At 47.7% G+C, this 19,417-nt stretch overlaps 3 protein-coding genes across 3 annotated transcripts; 2 read left to right on the forward strand and 1 right to left on the reverse strand.

Moving 5' to 3' along the window:
• Nucleotides 1-1,789: 1,789 nt before the first annotated feature.
• On the reverse strand, nt 1,790-7,109 carry LOC132453630 (ras-related protein Rab-40C-like). The gene is made up of 6 exons (XM_060046605.1): nt 6,424-7,109; nt 6,151-6,211; nt 4,228-4,288; nt 4,056-4,133; nt 3,650-3,872; nt 1,790-3,229 (listed from the first exon to the last, which is right to left on the reverse strand). The coding sequence occupies exons 1-6, from the start codon at nt 6,578-6,580 to the stop codon at nt 2,901-2,903; spliced, it is 909 nt and encodes a 302-aa protein (XP_059902588.1). The 5' UTR covers nt 6,581-7,109; the 3' UTR covers nt 1,790-2,900.
• A 322-nt stretch (nt 7,110-7,431) lies between these two features.
• zp3c (zona pellucida glycoprotein 3c) lies at nt 7,432-9,974 on the forward strand. Its single transcript, XM_060046585.1, has 7 exons — nt 7,432-7,986; nt 8,096-8,202; nt 8,614-8,720; nt 8,957-9,134; nt 9,214-9,352; nt 9,427-9,509; nt 9,590-9,974. Exons 1-7 carry the CDS (start codon nt 7,453-7,455, stop codon nt 9,792-9,794), a joined length of 1,353 nt encoding a protein of 450 aa, XP_059902568.1. The 5' UTR covers nt 7,432-7,452; the 3' UTR covers nt 9,795-9,974.
• A 1,857-nt stretch (nt 9,975-11,831) lies between these two features.
• On the forward strand, nt 11,832-15,390 carry LOC132453620 (calcium homeostasis modulator protein 1). The gene is made up of 3 exons (XM_060046588.1): nt 11,832-12,286; nt 12,953-13,542; nt 13,759-15,390. The coding sequence occupies exons 2-3, from the start codon at nt 12,997-12,999 to the stop codon at nt 14,416-14,418; spliced, it is 1,206 nt and encodes a 401-aa protein (XP_059902571.1). The 5' UTR covers nt 11,832-12,286; nt 12,953-12,996; the 3' UTR covers nt 14,419-15,390.
• The last annotated feature ends 4,027 nt before the right edge of the window (nt 15,391-19,417 follow it).

Consider the following 19,417-nt stretch of genomic DNA (forward strand, 5'->3'; position numbering starts at 1 on the left):
TTCCTGGGCAGAAGGGGGGGGGGTCGCCATGACGCGCAGTTTACCAGGGGGGCGGGAGCTAACCCGTGTTAAATAGTAATATAAAGTGTTCTTTACCCCTGTCTTGTCTAGACTTTACGCACATCCTGCCATCACTCCTTTACCACACAGAGCTCACACGGGACGTCCCGCCAACAGGTGGGGAAACGTAACCAGATTCATCTGATCGCACTGTCCTGTTGTCGCGAGGTTATGAGAAGCAACTCTCGGTTTCTTTTCATTGGAAATGACCCCATGACCTTTGGAAGACTTTTGACCTCGAGGCATTCAAGGGTCCCGGTGAACTTCCACTGACCAATGGGACATCAGCCACTAATTAATTCAAACTCACCCCCACTCACCGGGCGATACCGACCAGCCTGGCCCAACAATGAGGCCACCAGTTCCCACACATTGACTCGAAATGTCGATGCTTTATTTATGTTTATTGAGGTCATCTTTGTTACAATAGACCCAGTACTTTTTGGTCAGTTCCGTGTTGCAATAGTGCATCTCAAAATGCACTCAAAACAGGCCTATTGATCATAATAATGCTGGTCTCCTGGGAATGTCTTCATCTGATTCTATATGCCATGGAATTAAACGTTACGCAATTGATCATACGATAGTTTCATTGCATGCCCCGACATGACAGCAAACTGAATATCTTATACAGCCTAACAGACAAGCCTGTTGGCGTGGGAACATTGGTTTATGTGTCTCATCCACTTTCTCATTTCACTTTCTATTAAAACAACACTAGTCTGGGTGTCCTGTTTCAGTTCCAAGTCAACACTTTAAGATATGAATAAAAGTGTCCCTCAAAATCAACAGAATACATTTAAGATAAGCCATGTGTAGGGCAATGTTTATCCATGTTGTTACTGGTTAGAATAAAGTATAACTTCCCAACGCAGACAGAGTCCACCCTGAAGCAAAGGACATAGCTATTATTATATTATTGACTTTTTGAAATAAACTAATGTTTTGAGAATCTCTCGGAGAGACATGTGGAACTTGACCGGGAATCCTGACATCTTTATATTTCATCCCTTTTATTTATTTTTGCCATATCGATTGTAATTAATACAAAATAAGTATAGTTGTAATACTTCTTAATGGCAAAGTATGGAAGAGGATTAGGGCCACATTAGAAAAAAAAGTTTGTGAGTTCTGAGTTTAAAATCAGAATTCAGACTTTAAACTTAAAACTCAAAAAAAGTATGAAATATGGCCCTATTCCTCTTCTGTAGCAAAGAACACTAATGTAGCATTATAAGTAGGTGTATCCTCATTTACACAAAATATATTTACAAGAGGGTATTTTGACCTCCACTTTAGGGGGTCGCAGAAGGAGATCAACAGCCACACACCGGCCCCTGGTGTGCCTTCGTCGGGAGTTGAGGATGGGGGTGCTCCAACCAAAGCATGCCCACAGGTTCACACACTGGTGGACAGACTGGTAAAACACTGGGTTTCTACTCGCGTTTCCTCAGAACTAAAGCCCTGTTTTAGTAGCAGTGACAGAAGGGCATCGATTAGTGTCTACAGCTCACGGCCCATTTAAAGCATGCTACTATAGGCTTACTGTCGTGGGACGCAACATAACTTACTCGACTGTCTCATTGAACTACAAAGGTGTACAGTTGTTAAGTGATTTTGATCAAAAGGAGTTGAAATGCCTTTTATGACGGGCGATAAATAGAACCCATCCTGATGGAAGGTGAAAACGAATCCAAGTACAAGTGATGAAGCCGCATAGACACAAAAACACTTTCTCCAAAGACATTTTCTTTTATTAACTTTCCTTTATAAGAAATGCAAATGTCTTGTGACCCTGTATATAAACAGACTTCCAACCTTAGGAAGCCCGAGATAAAGATTCAGTTTATGAAAGTTGGACAGTTAAAAATGACCATGTTAAAAATATTTCTAAAAATCCAATTTCAATCAGACGTAAAAAAAAAAAAAAAAAAAACTGATGGCACGATAATGAAAAAGTTGGACATTTCTGAAAAACGTTTTTTAAAGTATCTTAGACATGGAAAGCTGGGCCTGTGCGTTACGGTTGAGTAGAGACCTACAGAAGCCCACATCGATCAATCCAACCGTTTGGCCGCAGTGTAGCACTGAGACCCAGAATACACCTGTGAGGAACAGGTACAGGTGACCAGTGACCTGTCTGTGGGCTGAATGGTGAACAGGTACTGGTGACCAGTGACCCGCCTGTGAGCAGGTACTGGTGACCAGTGACCTGTCTGTGATTGGTCGACAACAGGGGTCGGTTTGACACGTATTGAAAGGGGTGATGTCATGCAACAACACCCCTTTAACCAATAGGAATGAACGGAAGCATCTGAAGAGGTAAATAAAGGCATCTAAATAATTATTCCTGGAGTCCCCAGGCTGCCGTGAGCATAAATAACACGTAAACGAAAAAAAATAAAGTTAATGATACAATACATTCAAAAACACAGAATTCCCCAAATTCAACAACACAGGACCGGTTGTTCAGAGAACGACCAAACTCATCCATACAATCATCATGTGATCACAAAGCCCCCCCCCCCCCCCCCCCCCCGACAGGGTCCATCCATCGGAGCGTTGACGGGCGCACACACACCGCCTCTCAGTCCCACCAGCACCAGTAACCTCCCAGTAATCCACTGGGATTCTGAGAGGCCCTCCCAAGATGGCCCCCGTTCTGTAGAAAACCTCAAACCGATCCGCTCCATGTCAGCGGGGCCCCACGGCAGTACTCCCAACGCAGGCTGCGATTGGGCCCTGAGCCAATCTGGCAACCCTGGCTGCAGCAAGCACCCCCTCCCCCCCCTGGTGGCACTACGACCCCCCCGCCCCGACGGGGGGGTCGCCCACCACCCCTAGGATATCTTGCAGTTCCCCTTAGAGGACGAGGACGAGGAGGAGGTGGAGGAGGAGGAGGTGGTCTTCGGGGGGCTTTGAGGGGGCTTGAAGGACTTGGAGCGCTTCAGGCTGTTGCCCTTGCTGCCGCCGCCGCCGCCGCCGCCGCCCGCCTGGCTGGCGGTGACGGAGTAGGAGCGGCCGTGCATCATGACGGCGTTCATGCCGTTGGCCATGGAGAAGGAGCGCAGGTGAGACTTGATGGCCACCGGGAGGGGCAGCTTGTCTATGAGGTGGACCGGGGTGCAGGAGACTATGGAGCGACAGCAGAGGTCCTGGAGGCTGAAGACTGGGGGCACAAGGGACGGGGGGGACGTTAGAAAGGAAACATCGACCCAAATAACGATATTTGATCTGAACCGATTTCCCTGCTCCTCCAGGTGGCGGCAAGTACACAAATGAAGGAAACTTGAACGTTGACTTGACGTTATCGACCCAAAGACGAGTTGCTGGAAGACTTGGTGTGGGCCGCGAATAAAGACAGAAGTTCAGCACTTAACCTTTTCACGGTCATTTTGTTTTCATCGTTTGACATACATCGGGATGGATCGCGATAGGATTGCCTCAAAATATATCGATCATGGCAGAATGGCTGTATATTATCGGTATGGCTTGCCATGTATCGTGTACAGTATGGTGAGGTACCCTGTAACCTCCCCCCCCCCCCCCACAGTAGGCCAGCATAACAATAAACCGAGGGGATCATCACCTCGGTTGGGCCTCCAGAACTTCTCCATGCCGTGCCTCATCAGCACTATGCGCGACAGCTCGGTGAACGACTCGATGACGTTGAAGTTGCACAGAGGGCTGACCTCGAAGAAGGTCATGCTGTTCTTCTCGGCGTAGGCGCGGGCCTGCTCCGTGGGCACCTGCCGCTTGAAGGCCAGGTGGAGCCTGTTCCCCACCAGGATCTTGGGCACGCCGGGAGCGTGCTGGACGAGGACGGGAAGAGGAAGGCGAGGGTCTGGTGTTAACGTTGACAGACACAAAGCTTTGAGGAGAAACTGGAGTACAGACACAGTGCGGGAACAGAAAGCCCGGTACTGGGATGTGTGAATCACATCCCAATTGAATACAATTTAATTGAGTGCGTCTCAGAGCAGAGTTGGATTTACCTCATCGATCTCTCGGATCCAGCGATCGATGCCATCAAACGACCAGCCGTTAGTGATGTCATACACCAATAGGATCCCCTGAGAACCAAAGAGAGTAGTCACGAACCATTAACGTCCTCAGAACCACATTCTGATCCATGTTCAGTAGGCTGGTGGTGTAGAGGGTTCCTACCTGTGCACCACGGGAATATGACCTGAAGATGGTGCAGAACCTGCCTTGCCCAGAGGTATCCCTGTCAAGACGGTCACACGTTAACACAGGGGTTCATCATGATTCAGTGAGGCCTCTAAGCGGCGAGATGTGGCTCAGGAGGTAGAGCGGGTTGGCTGGTAACCAGAAGGTTGCAGTGTTTCCCCCGCGTTCACACAGCAGCGGCGCGCCGCCGCTGCTGAATTTTCTTCGCCGCTGCAATAAAAATCCTTCTCCTAATTTTATTTTTTTACGTAGCTCCTTTTAGAAAATGTACAGCGCGTAACGTCAATTGCGCAGCACGCGGCACATCGTCACGTAACCAACATCAAGAAAAATACACAGCGAGGGTGGCAGTTGTTGGCAGTAGGCTACCCTACACGGTTGCAAAGTTACATTGATTCTAGCAGTAGCGAGTGAAGCGGAAGATCGAAGAAAGAAGGAAAGAGAGAGACAGACAGAGAGAGAGAGAGAGACAGACAGAGAGAGAGAGAAAGTAAGTTGCTAAAATGTGTCGCTACATTAAATGCGCTTAAAACAGTGGAGTTGATAGTGGACTTCAGGAGAAACCCGACCCCCACCCCACCAATCATACTGGGGGGCACTCCAGTCGTCACCGTGGAGTCTTGCAGATTCCTCGGGGTGACGCTCTCTCGGGACCTGAAGTGGGGGCCAAACATCGATGCCCTCACGAAAAAAGCCCAGAAACGGCTGTTTTTCCTGAGGCAGCTCAGGAAATTCAAGCTGCCAACATCCATGCTGGTGAATTTCTATACGGCCATCATCGAGTCCATCGTCACCTCCGCCATCATCACCTGGTTCCCCGCTGCAGCGGCCAAGGACAAGGCCAAGCTGCAGCGGGTGATACGCTCGGCGGAGAGGGTGATTGGATGCCCCTTGCCCCCCCTTGGGGCCCTGTTTAACAGCAGGGCTCTGGGGAGGGCCAGGAAGATACTGGCGGACCCAGCACACCCAGGCCACGGTCTCTTCGCTCCGCTCCCTTCAGGCAGGAGGTTGCGGTCACTAAAGACTCTAAAAACTAGACATTCGCACAGCTCCTTCCCCACGGCCATCCGACTCCTAAATGCACACAAGCTTATCATCGCTCTCTTGTCCTCTTCCCCTGACTCTCACTGTCTCACAAAGGAGCTGAGCTCACCTGAGGTATATTTGTAGTGCTAAGGCTCACACTGATTGGTATTCAATTAGCTTTATTTTTTATGTGTGTGAGTCTGTGTTCTTTTCAAATTTTAGTTAGGTTTATAATTTAAAAAGATGTGTTTGGCCCATTGTTGCAGGACATTTCATTTTTGAACAAAGTGTCTTATGTAAAAAACAGTTATGCTTTGGGCATAGCAACCATGTTTAGTGTTTAAGCATTAGGCAAAAATCTGTAAATAAATTGTGCAAATTATATTTGCGTTGTGGCATTTTTTGTTTAAATATTACTATATAAAAATCTGTAAATGAAGACACAAAAGGCAAAGTTACAACACCAATAATCCCATCTACAGTAATACACTGGACTGTTTGAATAGGATTTAAGTGCATATTCTCCTCTCAAAGTGCACCAGATTCATGCATTCCAATGTAAAGGGTACAAAAAAATTTAGGCCGGGGGGGCATGCCCCCGGACCCCCCTAGAGGGATCGGGGACCACACCACCGCTGCTGAAAAAAATCCTGCGGGAAACACTGGGTTGGGTCGAGGTGCCTCTCTGAGCGAGACGCCTCAACCTGACCGCTCCTGACGAGCCGGCTGTCGCCTTGAAGTTGAAGCTGACTCCACCGCCGGTGTGTGAATGTGTGGATGAATGGGTAAATGCGAGGCCATAATGTAGCACTTTGAGCCGCCACAGGTTAGAAATGCAGTCGATTAACCATTTAAGCGCTTTAATATTCTTACCAGAGCTCTAACTTCACTCTCCTCCCATCCAGTAGAATGGTGGTGGTTTTGTAGTCGATACCTAAGGAGACAGAATGAGAATAATGACAAAAGGCTTTAACACAAATCACACTCACACATATCAGTCATACAAACACACACCTAACACACACACACACACACACACACACCTAACACACACACACACACACACACACACACACACACACACACACACACACACACACACACACACACACACACACACACACACACACACACACCCCTCCTCACCGCTGGTGTAGGCGTACGGGGACTCGGCCGAGCCATCCTGCAGGCTGTCCAGGATCTCCCCCTTCCCCACGTCGCTGTCCCCGACCAGCAGGAACTTGAGCAGGTAGTCGTAGCTCTTGACCGGGCTGCCCTGGGTCCCCGTCATCCCGGGGCGCATCTGCTGCTGTTCACCCAGAGCCCCTAGCCCTTCACCGTGTGCTAACCACCAGACACAGCTAGGCTGGAGCTAGCCGAGCCGGGGCTAGCTAAGGCTAGCCGAGCCGGAGCTAGCTGTAGCTAGCCGAGCCCTAGCTAGCTTGGGCTAGCCGAGCAGGAGCTAGCCGAAGTTAGCCGAGCCGGAGCTGGCCGGAGCTAGCCGAGCCGGAGCTAGCTAAATCTAGCCGAGCCGGAGCTAGCTGGAGCTAGCCGAGCCGGAGCAAGCTGGAGCTAGCCGAGCTAGCTGTTAGCAGTCGCGTCCTACGTCTCCCCGCTCCTACCGAACACAAACATCTCGATCCATGCCTTCTCAGCTGTGATCCACGAACCGGGTTATACTTGACTAGGTTAAGGCTAGTTAAAACGCGGTATATGAGTCAAAATAACTGTTGTGATATCTGAATTATGAGCTATACTGCCCACAGAAAGAATAAGAATTAAACCCTGGTCTCGGCTGTTTCCGCTCTCCACCGGATGTTGTCTTGGTGTTGTTCTGCACGAGACGGAGCGGAGGAAAATTACCCGACGACTCAAAAAATTCAGAAATAGTCAATGCACTTTTCGTTTTTATTATTATATGTACGCGTTCTGTATGAAAATAAACGTTTTAAAATATATAGATGTTTGGTTGTTTTTTTTTGGGGGGGGCGCATGCAATTATATTAGTGACATCCCTTTTTTTTTTTTTATACTTCCCTTTTTCGCGCATGCGTGCACATCCAATCAAATAAGAGATATCCCATTGGCTATTGTTAATCAGGATTACCTGCAGATTTGGCAATTAGCCTCCATTCCACCATATAAATAACAGGTGACAGGTGTTATGTGTTAATTATGGGGGAGTGCACTTTTGCAATGCTAGTGCGTGGTGTCCTATTCCTCTTTTGTTCCTTTGCTCCTGGTTATACCTTCAGCAGCAATGGGTCTGAGCTGTACGGGAATCCAGAACTAAAATGGAAGGCCGTGTCCAGAGCTCTCGTCGAGGAGATGCCCAAGGTGAACCCCAGGGTCTATTCACCACTCCCTCACTTCCTGCGGGTCTCAGCCGCTGACGACTACAAGTCCCTCCTTCACCCTGACCATGTTGCCAGAGAGGTGCCGGAAGAGGTAAAGCGGATTCTAAACCCGCATCCATCAATGGGAGGATTAGACCATCTTCAATCAGTCAGTCCTGCCCCTTCAGACCTTCTGCTGAAAGTCGTGTGCTATATGGACAGAATCTATGTGAGGGTCTCGCAGTCTCTGTTCACCAGAAAGCGGGCGTTCAGGAGCCTGAAGTTGGGAAGATGTCGTGTGAACGCAAGGGATAATACATTTTACTACTTCATCTACCCGCTGAGGAGTCGTCGGTGTGACTTCACCAGGAAGGTTAGTGGAGTTACCCTTTTAAACCGGTACACTTCTGGTACACGGTGTGTGGTTTATACCCGTCTAAACGGTGGGACTAGAGTCTGAACAATTTACCTTTTAATTCCAGCTACTGCCGGACTTCCTGTCGGTCACCACAACGCTTCGCTACGATCCTCCGGATGAAATCCTGTGGGAGCTTCCATTCACTGTCGACATTCAGTGCAAATTACACAGGTCTTATGTTTTTAATTGATTCATTATTTTGCTTTCCTGCATGGCAACAAGTGACCCGACTCATTCTTTTCAGCACTTTCCTACATTTAAATGGACTGCATTGATGTAGAGCTTTTCTAACCAGTGGCCACTCAAAGTGCTTTACAATACTGCACAACATTCACTCACACATTGACAGCAGAGTCAACCACGCAAGGCGTCGGTGACAGTTGGGGGGGGGGGATACTCCGGAGCAGGGGATCGAACAAGCAACCTTCTGGTTACCAGAAAACCCGCTCTACCTTCTGAGCCACATGCCGCCCCAATTGACAATTGCTATATGTGTGTCGATCTACATGCAGTATTTGTGCTCAAGCGATTATTTTGTCCGTATCGACTTTATGCAGTGCTGAGTGCGTCTTTTCCTCCCAGGTTCCACCACGTCTACTCCAGCGGCATCGATCCCCACCTGAGGGGCGGAACCATCTCTAAAAGCCTGACCTTTGTCGCAGGATCTCGCAGGCTCATCGTTAAAGATTGTAGGTAGCCCTGACAACTGGCCAAAGGTTTAAACCTGGGTAATGTATATTAAAAGAGAAACCTAAAAAATAAGTTGTTGGTTCGTCGACCAATGTCTTGGTGGTACTGATGCTAGTGTACTCTTGACCTTAAAACAACCTTTTCTTACAAGGTTGTTCTCATCCTTAGAACAAGGATTGTGCTACACATACTAAACGTAAAGGGCCAGCAGCTACTTACTCTTGAAGGTTTTCAGCTTCAGGCCATGAGCTGATGGGCCCCCAGACCTACAACCTGAGAGACACCATCTACTTCGAGGCCAGTCTCGTGGACGGCCTTGACCCAGATCAGAGGCTGTATGTGAACAAGTGCTACATGACCGCCTCTGAAGACTCCAGTTCAAATCCCCAATACGTGGTGATCGATAAACTTGGGTGAGGCTTGTCCTGCGAGAAGGTATTTTCTTGCTTGAATGGAACCAGACAAGTAATGCACTCTTTCTTTTGACTTCAGCTGCATGCTTGCTGGCAGGATTACCTATGCGAACCGGTTCCTGACTCCAAACTTGAAGAGCTCTGTGAACTTCGCAATCAGTGCCATGATCTTCAAGGAGCTGCTAGGCTCAGTAAAACCAGCTGGCCAAGAATTCATGGTATAGCCGGAAGATGGATGCACTCTTGGGCATCGTGCTACTGACACCTGAATAACCTTAATTTCATTCTCTAGCTCTACATGCACTGTGAGATCGCTCGTGGGCCCGCGACTGCAACGACCACCAGGAAATCCTGCAATTATGTACATTCTTCACCGTAAGTTGCTTTCGTTCATGGTTTGCATCAGTGCTCCCGGCTGAATGAGTTTCCCTAATTTAAATCGTGCTTAATTCTAGCCGTTGGCGAGAGCTTTATGACGGAGCTAGGGTTTGCCGCTGCTGTAGACGTCGGAGGTCCTGTGGGCCTGGGCCTGGGCCTGGTCCTGTAGCCAGAGGTGAGTTTATTCAGTGTTTCACTGGTGCCAATGTTCACCTGACTTTCGATCAACATTTGACTGTAGAATATGCATGCCACTACAAATGCTTTTTCTACTTCAGATGAAGATGCTTTCATTCATCCTAGACTAAACAATAATTTGCACTTTTCAGCTTCAAACACCTTATCCACCAGCACTGCCCTGGTGGTCGATACTCTTGCTCTGGAACCGACTTCCAAGCTCTGACTTCTTAATACGCCTGTCTTTTAATTTGGTTTCAATAAAATGATTACCCTTGACAATAATTATGCATTTTTTGTGTTAAAACCATAGATGGTATTGAATGGATGCAGCATCCGGGCAGACCTCAGTTATTCCAAATGCATCCAATTCTCTTGGCTTATGAGCGTCGCCATCTTGTCATAGTTTGACTCCGCCTCATTTCCTCTAACCAAAAAAGGGCATTGATGTAGTGTCTGGTAATACGCCCATCTAGGCAAGGCAACTTTATTTATATAGCACTTTTCATACACAAGGCAGACTCAAAGTGCTTCACATATAAACATTGTCATACAATAAAATAATTTAAAGAAAAAGAAAGTTAAAAAGGCATTTTAGTATTAAAATAAATAAAGGCAAAGTTATTTTTAGAAAGTGCAATGTGCTTAAGATTTAGCAGAAAGCTATAGCAAACATAAGTCTTCAGTCTTGTTTTAAAGGTGCTCAGAGTCGGCTAGTTTTAAATCCTCTGGGAGTTTATTCCAGCTATTTGTTGTGTAGTAACTAAATCCTGCTTTCCCATGTTTCATGTTTACTCAGGGGATAATTAACAGATTGGTCTCGGAGCTTCTTAGTGGTCTAGAAAGCTGTAGTGGAAGCATATCAGTTAAATATGTTGGGCCTAAACCATGTAGGGATTTATAGGTTAGCAACATGATTTTAAAATCAATTCTCTGACCTACAGGAAGCCAATGTAACGATTTCAGAATTGGTGTAATATGATCAATGGTCTTTGTTAGAACTCTAGCAGCAGCTAGAGTTCGGGAGTGCCCGCAAGGGCCACATTGTAATGTTTTGTTCTGAGAATGGAGTGGCTGGCTTGATGGTTTGAAATCATTACCAATACATTTTCTATTCAGTTCAACTTTACATCAACACTGTTGCCTATTAATTCCGTTTCATACCAATGGTTAACCGTGCTCATCAAAGAACATTTGCATTCACTGAATAAATAAAAAGTGGTAACTCACGATAGTCTACACTTTCTTCAGACAGCAAGTTCACACCTACCCTAAGAAACAGTTTCTCAGTTATGCATGTAGTTCCTATTTTTGTAATAGACGTAGGACACAACTTCCCCTTGCTAAAAAAAGTTTCCCAGTTATTTTGATTGACTTCAATGACCTTTTTCCTGTCTACCAGCGCAGTAGAGCGATGGTGTAATTCTGTGTTTGAAATACATAACCCTAACAGCTAACTTCCTGCTCTGAGAGATAATAATATACTAGTATAACCATAGACATCTTATAGATAGACGGAGCATCGAATGCTACCGCCTACTGGCGCTGACGAGACGCGGGGCCGCCATCTTGGAGTGGTCATCCGCTCCACTCAGTGTAATCCGTTTGGCTGGAGCAATGAACTGTGAAGCATTTAATTAATCATACCTCACTGAATACCACAGATTTTCATGCGTTTTTTTGTCATACGTGTAGCTATGATAAAGGCCACATGGTTTGGCGTGTTTTATTATTCAATACTAATTATACCAATAGTACGGTAATGTTCAATCTTGCTTGTGTAAAGTAATCCCCCGATTCCTATTATGGATTGTCCGCCGATTTGAGCAGGAATACGCTAAACAACAGCCCGGCATCCTGTTTCTGCTGCTGTTGCTGCTCCCGGTTGACCACTCCAAGATGGCGGCCGTATTTCTCGCGTCCCAGCAGCCAATGCTCCGTCTATCTATAAGATGTCTATGAGTATAACACTGAAGTCACTGTCCAGCTCTGGTCTTTGGATGAATGGTAAAACATACTGTGAGAGGAATGTTTACGAATGTGTCAGGCCCTACAAAGTAAAAACTGAAGAATGTGTCGCAAACAAAGGGCGAGTGCCTAATGCACACAGACTCTCTAACATTTGTTAGAGATGCACTCTCTTACACAAATCAAGGCTAACCAAATTCCTCGGCCACAGGCCCCTGCATTTGAATGGCCTTTTGCATGTCTGCTTGTCCACAGCTGAGCTTTAAACTAACTCCTCTTTTCCTTCCAATGAATGATCTATAACACCATTATGAATACAATTATTCCTTGACTCCTCACCTCAAAGTACAAGTTAGTAAGTGACGGTATTACTCCAAGGCCTTGTTTCAAAGGGCTTCCCTAGAGACAGGTGAAGGCCGGGTGTGCAGGTGGGCGGGGCCTGGGCACAGGTGTTGTGGTCCGGCCAGGTGGAGACGGCCCAGGGCCAGGACGCCATCCTACTCTTGAATCTACAGGACGGGAACTAACGAGCAACAAAAACCAGCAGCAACCCTCATCAGAGAGACCCAGTAGGCATTGGACTGTTTGTGGATATACTGAATCAACTATAAGAAAAATAAGAATATAAGGTAAGTCATTGTTTAGTATACTTTCTTTTTACACTTTGTTGCAGTCCCTTTTGAAAGTGAACTCAGTGCTAATCTTTTATTGATATAACAATAGTCCACATAAAGGGACCAATAAATAAGTTATAACATTAGACCCATTTACTATTACTATAGTATCTAGTAATTTAACTTTCATCAAAAGGGACTTACATTTTAATACATGTTGTTAAGGAGCACTCACACACAGACACACACACTTAATACTGAGCCTACCCAGTAATGAACAATATTTTCTACAGTTTAACTGTACTTCTGTATGTATTTGTTTTAAAACTGTTGCATTGGGAAGTTTAAAATTAAAACCCCCTAGTGGTTAAAAATACATGATACAACGGGGGGCCTAAATCCAGCGATCTGATTGGTTCCTAACTGTTGTATAATGAGCGTATACATAACTGCTATGACCCACAATCATTTTGTGAAAGCTTGCATATCACTCCGCGCCTGGAAGTAGAAACAGTTACAAAGTAAAAAAATATGTTGAATGATGGAGAGGGTGTCAATGTTGTTACTCCGGGAGTGAGCAAGGCGATAGAGAGACTTACGAAAGCTCAGGCACACGGCGAGTGAACTGCCTTGCCCCCCCCCCCCCCCCCCCCCCCATTGCTCACTGACTCCTTCTAAAAGTTCACAGATCCGTCGGGACACCCAACACCCAACAGTCTCCCACCATGGATAAGTTCAGAATGATGTTCCAGTTCCTGCAGTCCAACCAGGAGTCCTTCATGAATGGCATCTGCGGCATCATGGCCCTGGCCAGCGCGCAGATGTACTCTGCCTTCGAGTTCAGCTGCCCCTGCATGCCCGAGTACAACTACAGCTACGGCATCGGCCTCCTCTGCATCCCGCCCATCTGGTTCTTCATGCTGGGCTTCGTGGTCAACAACAACGTGTCCATACTCTCCGAGGAGTGGAAGCGGCCCACCGGCGAGCGCAGCAAGGACCCCGCAGTGCTCCGCTACATGCTGTCCTCCATCACGCAGCGATCGCTGATCGCGCCGGCTGTCTGGGTGTCAGTCACCCTCATGGACGGGAAGAGCTTCCTGTGCGCATTCAGCATCGACCTGAACCTTGAGCAGTTCGGGAACACCACAGAGATCCAGGGTTTGTCCGAGTTGGAGATGCTGAAACTGCTGGCCAAGATCCCGTGCAAAGACTTGTTCGGCAAGGGGGAGCTCAGAGTGGCGGCGTCCCAGTACATCAAGTGTGTCTCGCAGGTAGGTGCAGTCGCTCCAGGACCCCTTCCTGCTATTTATAAGCAACGTCTTTCAATAGCACTTTGACGGGCTGATGGATTTGAGCAAACCATAACCCTCACCAAAGAGGGTTTCCAGATTGTAATCGTGTTTCAGTAACAAGGGTTTGTGTCTAGAGCTCAGCGGTTCCCTTTGGCCCTGACCTTGTCCTCGTGACCTTGACCTTGTGTGTTGCAGGCATGCGGTTGGCTGTTCCTGCTCATCATGACCTTCGTGGCCTTCATGATCCGTGCCATCCGGCCGTGCTTCACCCAGGCCGCCTTCCTGAAGACAAAGTACTGGTCCCACTACATCGACATTGAGCGCAAGATGTTCGACGAGATGTGCAAAGAGCACGCCAAGAGCTTCGCCAAGGTGTGCATCCACCAGTATTTCGAGAGCGTCAGCGGCGAGATGCAGCACTTCCACCACGGCCGCGAAAACCTGGAGGGCGACGACGAGGAGGCAAACAAGAGGATGAGTGACAACGAGAAGCTGATGGGCATCCGGGCGCAGGATGACATGAACAAGGTGCTCTGGAACTGGCACAGCTGCAAGCCCAAGCTGGCGCTGAGGAAGGACGCCCCCGATGGAGAGGATTGCGAATTCCTCCTCAAGAAGGATGCTTACGGCGTTCCCTACGGCGGTCCAAGCGGAGTTCCCAACGGAGGTCCAAGCGGCCTTCCGAATGGCGGTCCGAATGGTGGTCCGAATGGTGGCTCCAACAGTGGTTTGAATGGTGGTTTTAACGGCGGCGTTCCCAGCGGCGTTCCCAGCGGCGTTCCCAGCGGCTTCGCTAACGGACACGCGCCCGACGGCGGAAAAAAGGAGTGGGCGGTGTATTACAGTCGTGTTTGATCGTTTCCAAGACAGAAAGAAAAAATAATTGGTCGGAAACGTTCAAAATCGAGCTTACTAGAAAATAAATAGGCATTGTGATAAGAGTTGCTCCGATACCGATACCAGTATCGAACATTCCTCCGATACTGCCTTTTAAGGGTTAGGGTTAGGGTTAGGGTTAACCCTAAATTCCTCCGATACTGCCTTTTAAGTATCTGCGAGAAAGCAAGTCTATGCGCCGATCCGATACATCACATGACCAGCTCATTTACTACAAAGGCAGAGAACATCACAATCAGTTTAGCTTAACTACAAGAATACAAATGCATTATTAGGAGAAATGTGAATGATCTATTTCTGAAAAGAAGATTGTCGATAGTAAGTGACCCGACTATACATTGCTGTCACCGTAAGGGATCCCTTCAATAAGAACACGTGCTGTTAGTAGTTACGATGCTAGATGCTGTATCAGTTTACACTCAGGAATCTGAATCGTTATCGGGAAGGAAAAATTGTCATCGGAATATCCCTAATCGTTGTCATTATTCTTTGCAACGTTTGTCCCTTGCATCTGCAATCTGTGAATATGTCTGTTGAAATATCCATTGAACAACTGAAGACCCACTAGGCCAGCACTGGGCCATAAAATCGTCCTAATTGCCTTTCTGCATTGTGTTCTGTGGGCCTGCCCATCAGGGTATTGGCAGCGACCCGGTCTCCTGAAACACTTAGTGCTGCTCGCTTTGCAGCCTTTTGGATGCAATCACTCATTTCCAAATGCACATAAAGTGCCTGCACAATATCTTTTACTTTTTATTCTATGTGCGTGTAAACAATGTTTTTGGTGTTCATTATAAAGGCTCAACACATTTATGAATATTGGTGTTTTTATTCATATATTTTCATATTTTCTAAGGAGTACATGAATGTGGATTTCGTTTTTTGAAGGTCAGCTCCCACAATTGACATGTTACATTTTCTTTGTTATGCCTTATTTTTAGTGGTTCGCACATCAGAGGATTTTGAAGAGGGAATATCTCTTAAATCTTAACAAACAAAGTCAGCTCACTACTTAATCCTCCTTTGTTGCAGATCTCCTCAGACAGAGAGAATTAGCAAAGCAGACAAGAAACATCTGCTGTGTGCCTCAAAGATATCGTGGGAATTCTCAAACAACTTAAAGGGCCAATCAGTTGACTGGGACTCATGGGGGAGTACAAGGAATCAGAAGGGCCTTTTAGTCCATCCAAGTTCAAAGTAGCAATCAGGCTTTCTGAGGACAGGTATGTTTTAAAGTGTGGCTATAGTTGTAGTGGGACTATCAGTGCTCTTAGCTAACAGGTTTTAGTTAGCCTTAAACAGTTTGGTGGAAGTCTCAGAGGGGGGGGGAGACTTTTAAGTAAGCTTCTTAAAAAGCCAGAAGGACAGTTTAAGAACCAACCAAGCTGATAAAATCTGCTTTAAACTCCCTCGCCATCAGAGACACTGACTCAATTCAAAATGACAATGTGTTAAGACTTAATATTATTTTGAACTCCCCAGTGCCCTTTGAGTCAGTAGTCTTATTGATATCTTATGATGAACAACATGTTGGATCACAGGAACTACTCTAAGGGTCAAAGGGAACCGATACACACACACACACACATGCAGACCCACACATAAGCACACACACACACACACACACGCAAACACAATCCCCCCCACTAACACACACATACATACAAACACATGCACAGATACACGCACGCAGAAACACACACGCACACACACACACACGCTCACACACACGCTTGAACACACACACACACACATGGCCACAACTCTGTTGGAGTCCCTAAGTTTCGGTTTATCCGCCTTTAGAGACATCACTAAACGTAACCCTTTCATGTCTCACCCAATGAGTATTAAGAATCATAAGAGTTATTCTGAATAACAAACAGAAGTCGAACCTGAAGTTTGAAAACCGACGTGACATGCAATAGGAACAGGCCCCGACTACAGAACCAAAGCTTGTCCTGACTAGTTTTCACTTTTGTCACAGACTTATTGGAGGTTTGAAATAAATGTACTTTTAAATATATAGCACTTTAAGGCCATAGGCCACTACTGCCTCACATTCACCCATTCATGCACACATTCACACCCCGACGGCGGAGTCAGCCCCGCAGGGCGACAGCCAGCTGGTCAGCAGCAGTCAGGGGGAGGCGTCTCGCTCAGGGACACCTCGGCACTCAGCTAGGAGGAGCCGGGGATCGAACCAGCGACCTTCTGGTCACCAGCCGACCCGCTCTGCCTCCCGAGCCACAAACACTCTCTGTTATTGTGAGCTGTATGAGGTGACCCCCTGCCGGCCCTGATCGCCCGCTGGCTGGGGGGCCACGACACGCTCACTGTTAAGCCAGGATGAAGTCATCATTAGAGGGGGTGATGACTGAAGACAGCATTGAGGCTCCCCCCCCCTTTGTGTAGGTGTGTGTGTGTGTGTGTGTGTGTGTGTGTGTGTGTGTGTGTGTGTGTGTGTGTGACTGGTTAGAAGCAGTATTTATTCCTGTGGTTCTCTCCCCCGTCTCTCTTCCACAGGGTGTGAGAGTCCCTCTCTGCAGCCTTACAGGTCACTACTTTCTCACATTAGTTTTGGAAACCATAGTGAAAATGTTAATTTTTTCTGTTTTGTTGATGACATATTTCTAAAACATCTTCACCAGGAAGAGAGTCATCATCACTCTCGTCATCTGTTTAACCCTGAGACACATTTGTTTCATTTTAGAGTGCTCTGTGTGTGCGTGTGCTTGTGTGTGTGTGCGTGTGTTTGTGTTTGTGTGCGTGTGCGTGTGTGGGAGGATCTCCCCTGTCCTCTTTACTCTGCTTTTGTTTTGATAGTGTGTGTGTGTGTGTGTGTGTGTGTGTGTGTGTGTGTGTGTGTGTGTGTGTGTGTGTGTGTGTGTGTGTGTGTGTGTGGGAAGCAGCCATACACATGTCAATGCCTGGACTACCCTCGCACCATGCAGCAAACTGACACGTCACACACGCGCGCGCACACACACACACACACACACACACACACACACACACACACACACACACACACACACACACACACACACACACACAGGCACACACAGACACGCATAAACACACACAGAAACACGCACACTCACAAGACAGGCACACACCCCGAAATATTTGCAGAGTCCTCATTGGCCAGTTGCGGGTTCTTTCCGCCGCGTTTCTCCGCACTGATTGGCGGAGAGGAACTGGGGAGGCAGGGAGAGCTGAGCGAAGAGAGAGTTGCGAGGCAAAACGACATCACGTCACATGAGCAGCGATCTGTTTACAAACCGATGAGGAGAGGAGGAGGAAAGAAGAGCCACAGGCAGCGCGCAAAGCAGGCGTCCGAACACCATAATGGATCCGGAGAGGAAGAGGAAAGCCTTTCATGACAAAGCAGCTGGGAGACAGAAAGGATGAACCAGATGCTCGCTGACTTCCTGCAGACAGACGCAGACACACCGAGTCTTTGTCTGGGTTCTTCTGTCCAGTGGATGAGCAGATGGTTGGAGGGTTAGTGGGTTCCCTTCTTCCTACATACGCACATTCTTGGAGCTGAGAAGACCCCTCCAGCAGAAGACCTGACCCGCTCGTAGGATCTCGTGGACCAGGGTTCATGATTCTTCTGTCTGGGTTTGAGGAGAGTTCGAAGAGCTCTGGGGAACAACAACCTGACGCATGAGATTTGAGTCCGAACCCCGCTGGAAAACAGAGACTTGGGTCCGATTCAGCGTTACGCACTGTGAGTTTTGACGGTGGACGGCCCTCAGACTGGTGTCCAAGACAAAAGGACGATGAGGCGTGTTGCCAAGGAGGGGTCTTCTCTGTCGTGAGGTAAGCGCATCCCTGTTGTTTTGTTTTTAAACGTGAACGTGATGCACCTCCCTGACGACGACTCCTGAATGACTGCTGTCAATGACACACATGTCCTCTAGGGAACGGACAAGCCGTGGATTCATTGTGAACAACAGTCTCGCTCTCTCTGTCTCTGTCTCTGTCTCTGTCTCTCTCTCTCTCTCTCTCTCTCTTCTCTCCCCCCCCCCCCCACCCTCATGTTGACGTCATCCTTGTTGACATCCAGGAGCCACACAAGGTCATCTCCGGTCCGACTCCCCCAGTCTCCAGATCTCTTGGGACGACTAATCCAGATCTGGGAATGCTGGACAGCACCGACCACTGAGCCAACAGAACTGCCCTCCCCTCCCCCCCAGGGCTTTGTGAAATCTTCACAAATCTTCCCAACATCTGAACGGTCCCTCGTTGGAGAAGCTAGCTGAGGTTCCGGACCTTGACCCTCCTTGCTGGCTGTGGCTCCAGATTATCTGGACAGGCTCTGAATCTGCTGCACTGGGAATCTAATTTCAATGGTGCAACGGTAAGTGGATGTGGCCACTAAGCGCCCTGAACACAGGGCGTGCTTCTCATTTGAGTTCTTAACTTGTTGCCTCCTGACCCTCAGATCCTCAATCCAACAACGGACAGTTAGTCTGTTGTTGGATACCCAGCATGATGGTGCTTGTGTATGTGTCTGTGTGTCTTTGTCTGTGTGTTTTTGTGTGTGTGTGCGTGTTGTCTAGAGAGAGAGAGAGAGATCCTTGATCCTTCAACAGTCATGGCGTTGTTAGACAGCCAGCATGATGTCGTACGTATCCGAGTGGAATGTCAACAGGACGTCGATAGTCTGGCTGGCTTAAGGCTGTCAGACCGGCTGTATTATCAGAGCATGAGGCTCCGGAGGTAGAGCGGGTTGGCTGGTAACAGGAAGGTTAGTAGTTCGAGTGTGGAGGTGTCCCTGAGCGAGACGCCTCACCCTGACTGCTCCTGACCAGCTGGCTGTCGCCCTGCGGGGCTGACTCCGCCGTCGGGGGGGAATGTGCATAAATGCAGTCCATTCAGCCTCATACAGGCTAGTTTGGTTGTTCTATGGACTAGCGTATAGAAGTTATTTATGCCTCCTCCTCCATGG

The sequence above is a fragment of the Gadus macrocephalus genome, chromosome 3 (assembly GCF_031168955.1).
Source record: "Gadus macrocephalus chromosome 3, ASM3116895v1".
Lineage (NCBI taxonomy): Eukaryota > Metazoa > Chordata > Actinopteri > Gadiformes > Gadidae > Gadus > Gadus macrocephalus.

What these genes read in the sequence shown, in the direction of transcription:
- LOC132453630 (XM_060046605.1), bottom strand. Translation starts at nt 6,580, where the DNA reads ATGCGCCCCGGGATGACGGGGACCCAGGGCAGCCCGGTCAAGAGCTAC. An exon ending in CATATTCCCGTGGTGCACAG is followed by an intron (nt 4,134 to 4,227) that starts GTAGGAACCCTC and finishes TTTGGTTCTCAG; the next exon opens with GGGATCCTATTGGTGTATGA. An exon ending in GTTCTGGAGGCCCAACCGAG is followed by an intron (nt 3,230 to 3,649) that starts GTGATGATCCCC and finishes TTGTGCCCCCAG; the next exon opens with TCTTCAGCCTCCAGGACCTC.
- zp3c (XM_060046585.1), top strand. Translation starts at nt 7,453, where the DNA reads ATGGGGGAGTGCACTTTTGCAATGCTAGTGCGTGGTGTCCTATTCCTC. An exon ending in GGTGTGACTTCACCAGGAAG is followed by an intron (nt 7,987 to 8,095) that starts GTTAGTGGAGTT and finishes TTTTAATTCCAG; the next exon opens with CTACTGCCGGACTTCCTGTC. An exon ending in GTGGTGATCGATAAACTTGG is followed by an intron (nt 9,135 to 9,213) that starts GTGAGGCTTGTC and finishes TTTTGACTTCAG; the next exon opens with CTGCATGCTTGCTGGCAGGA.
- LOC132453620 (XM_060046588.1), top strand. Translation starts at nt 12,997, where the DNA reads ATGGATAAGTTCAGAATGATGTTCCAGTTCCTGCAGTCCAACCAGGAG. An exon ending in ACATCAAGTGTGTCTCGCAG is followed by an intron (nt 13,543 to 13,758) that starts GTAGGTGCAGTC and finishes TGTGTGTTGCAG; the next exon opens with GCATGCGGTTGGCTGTTCCT.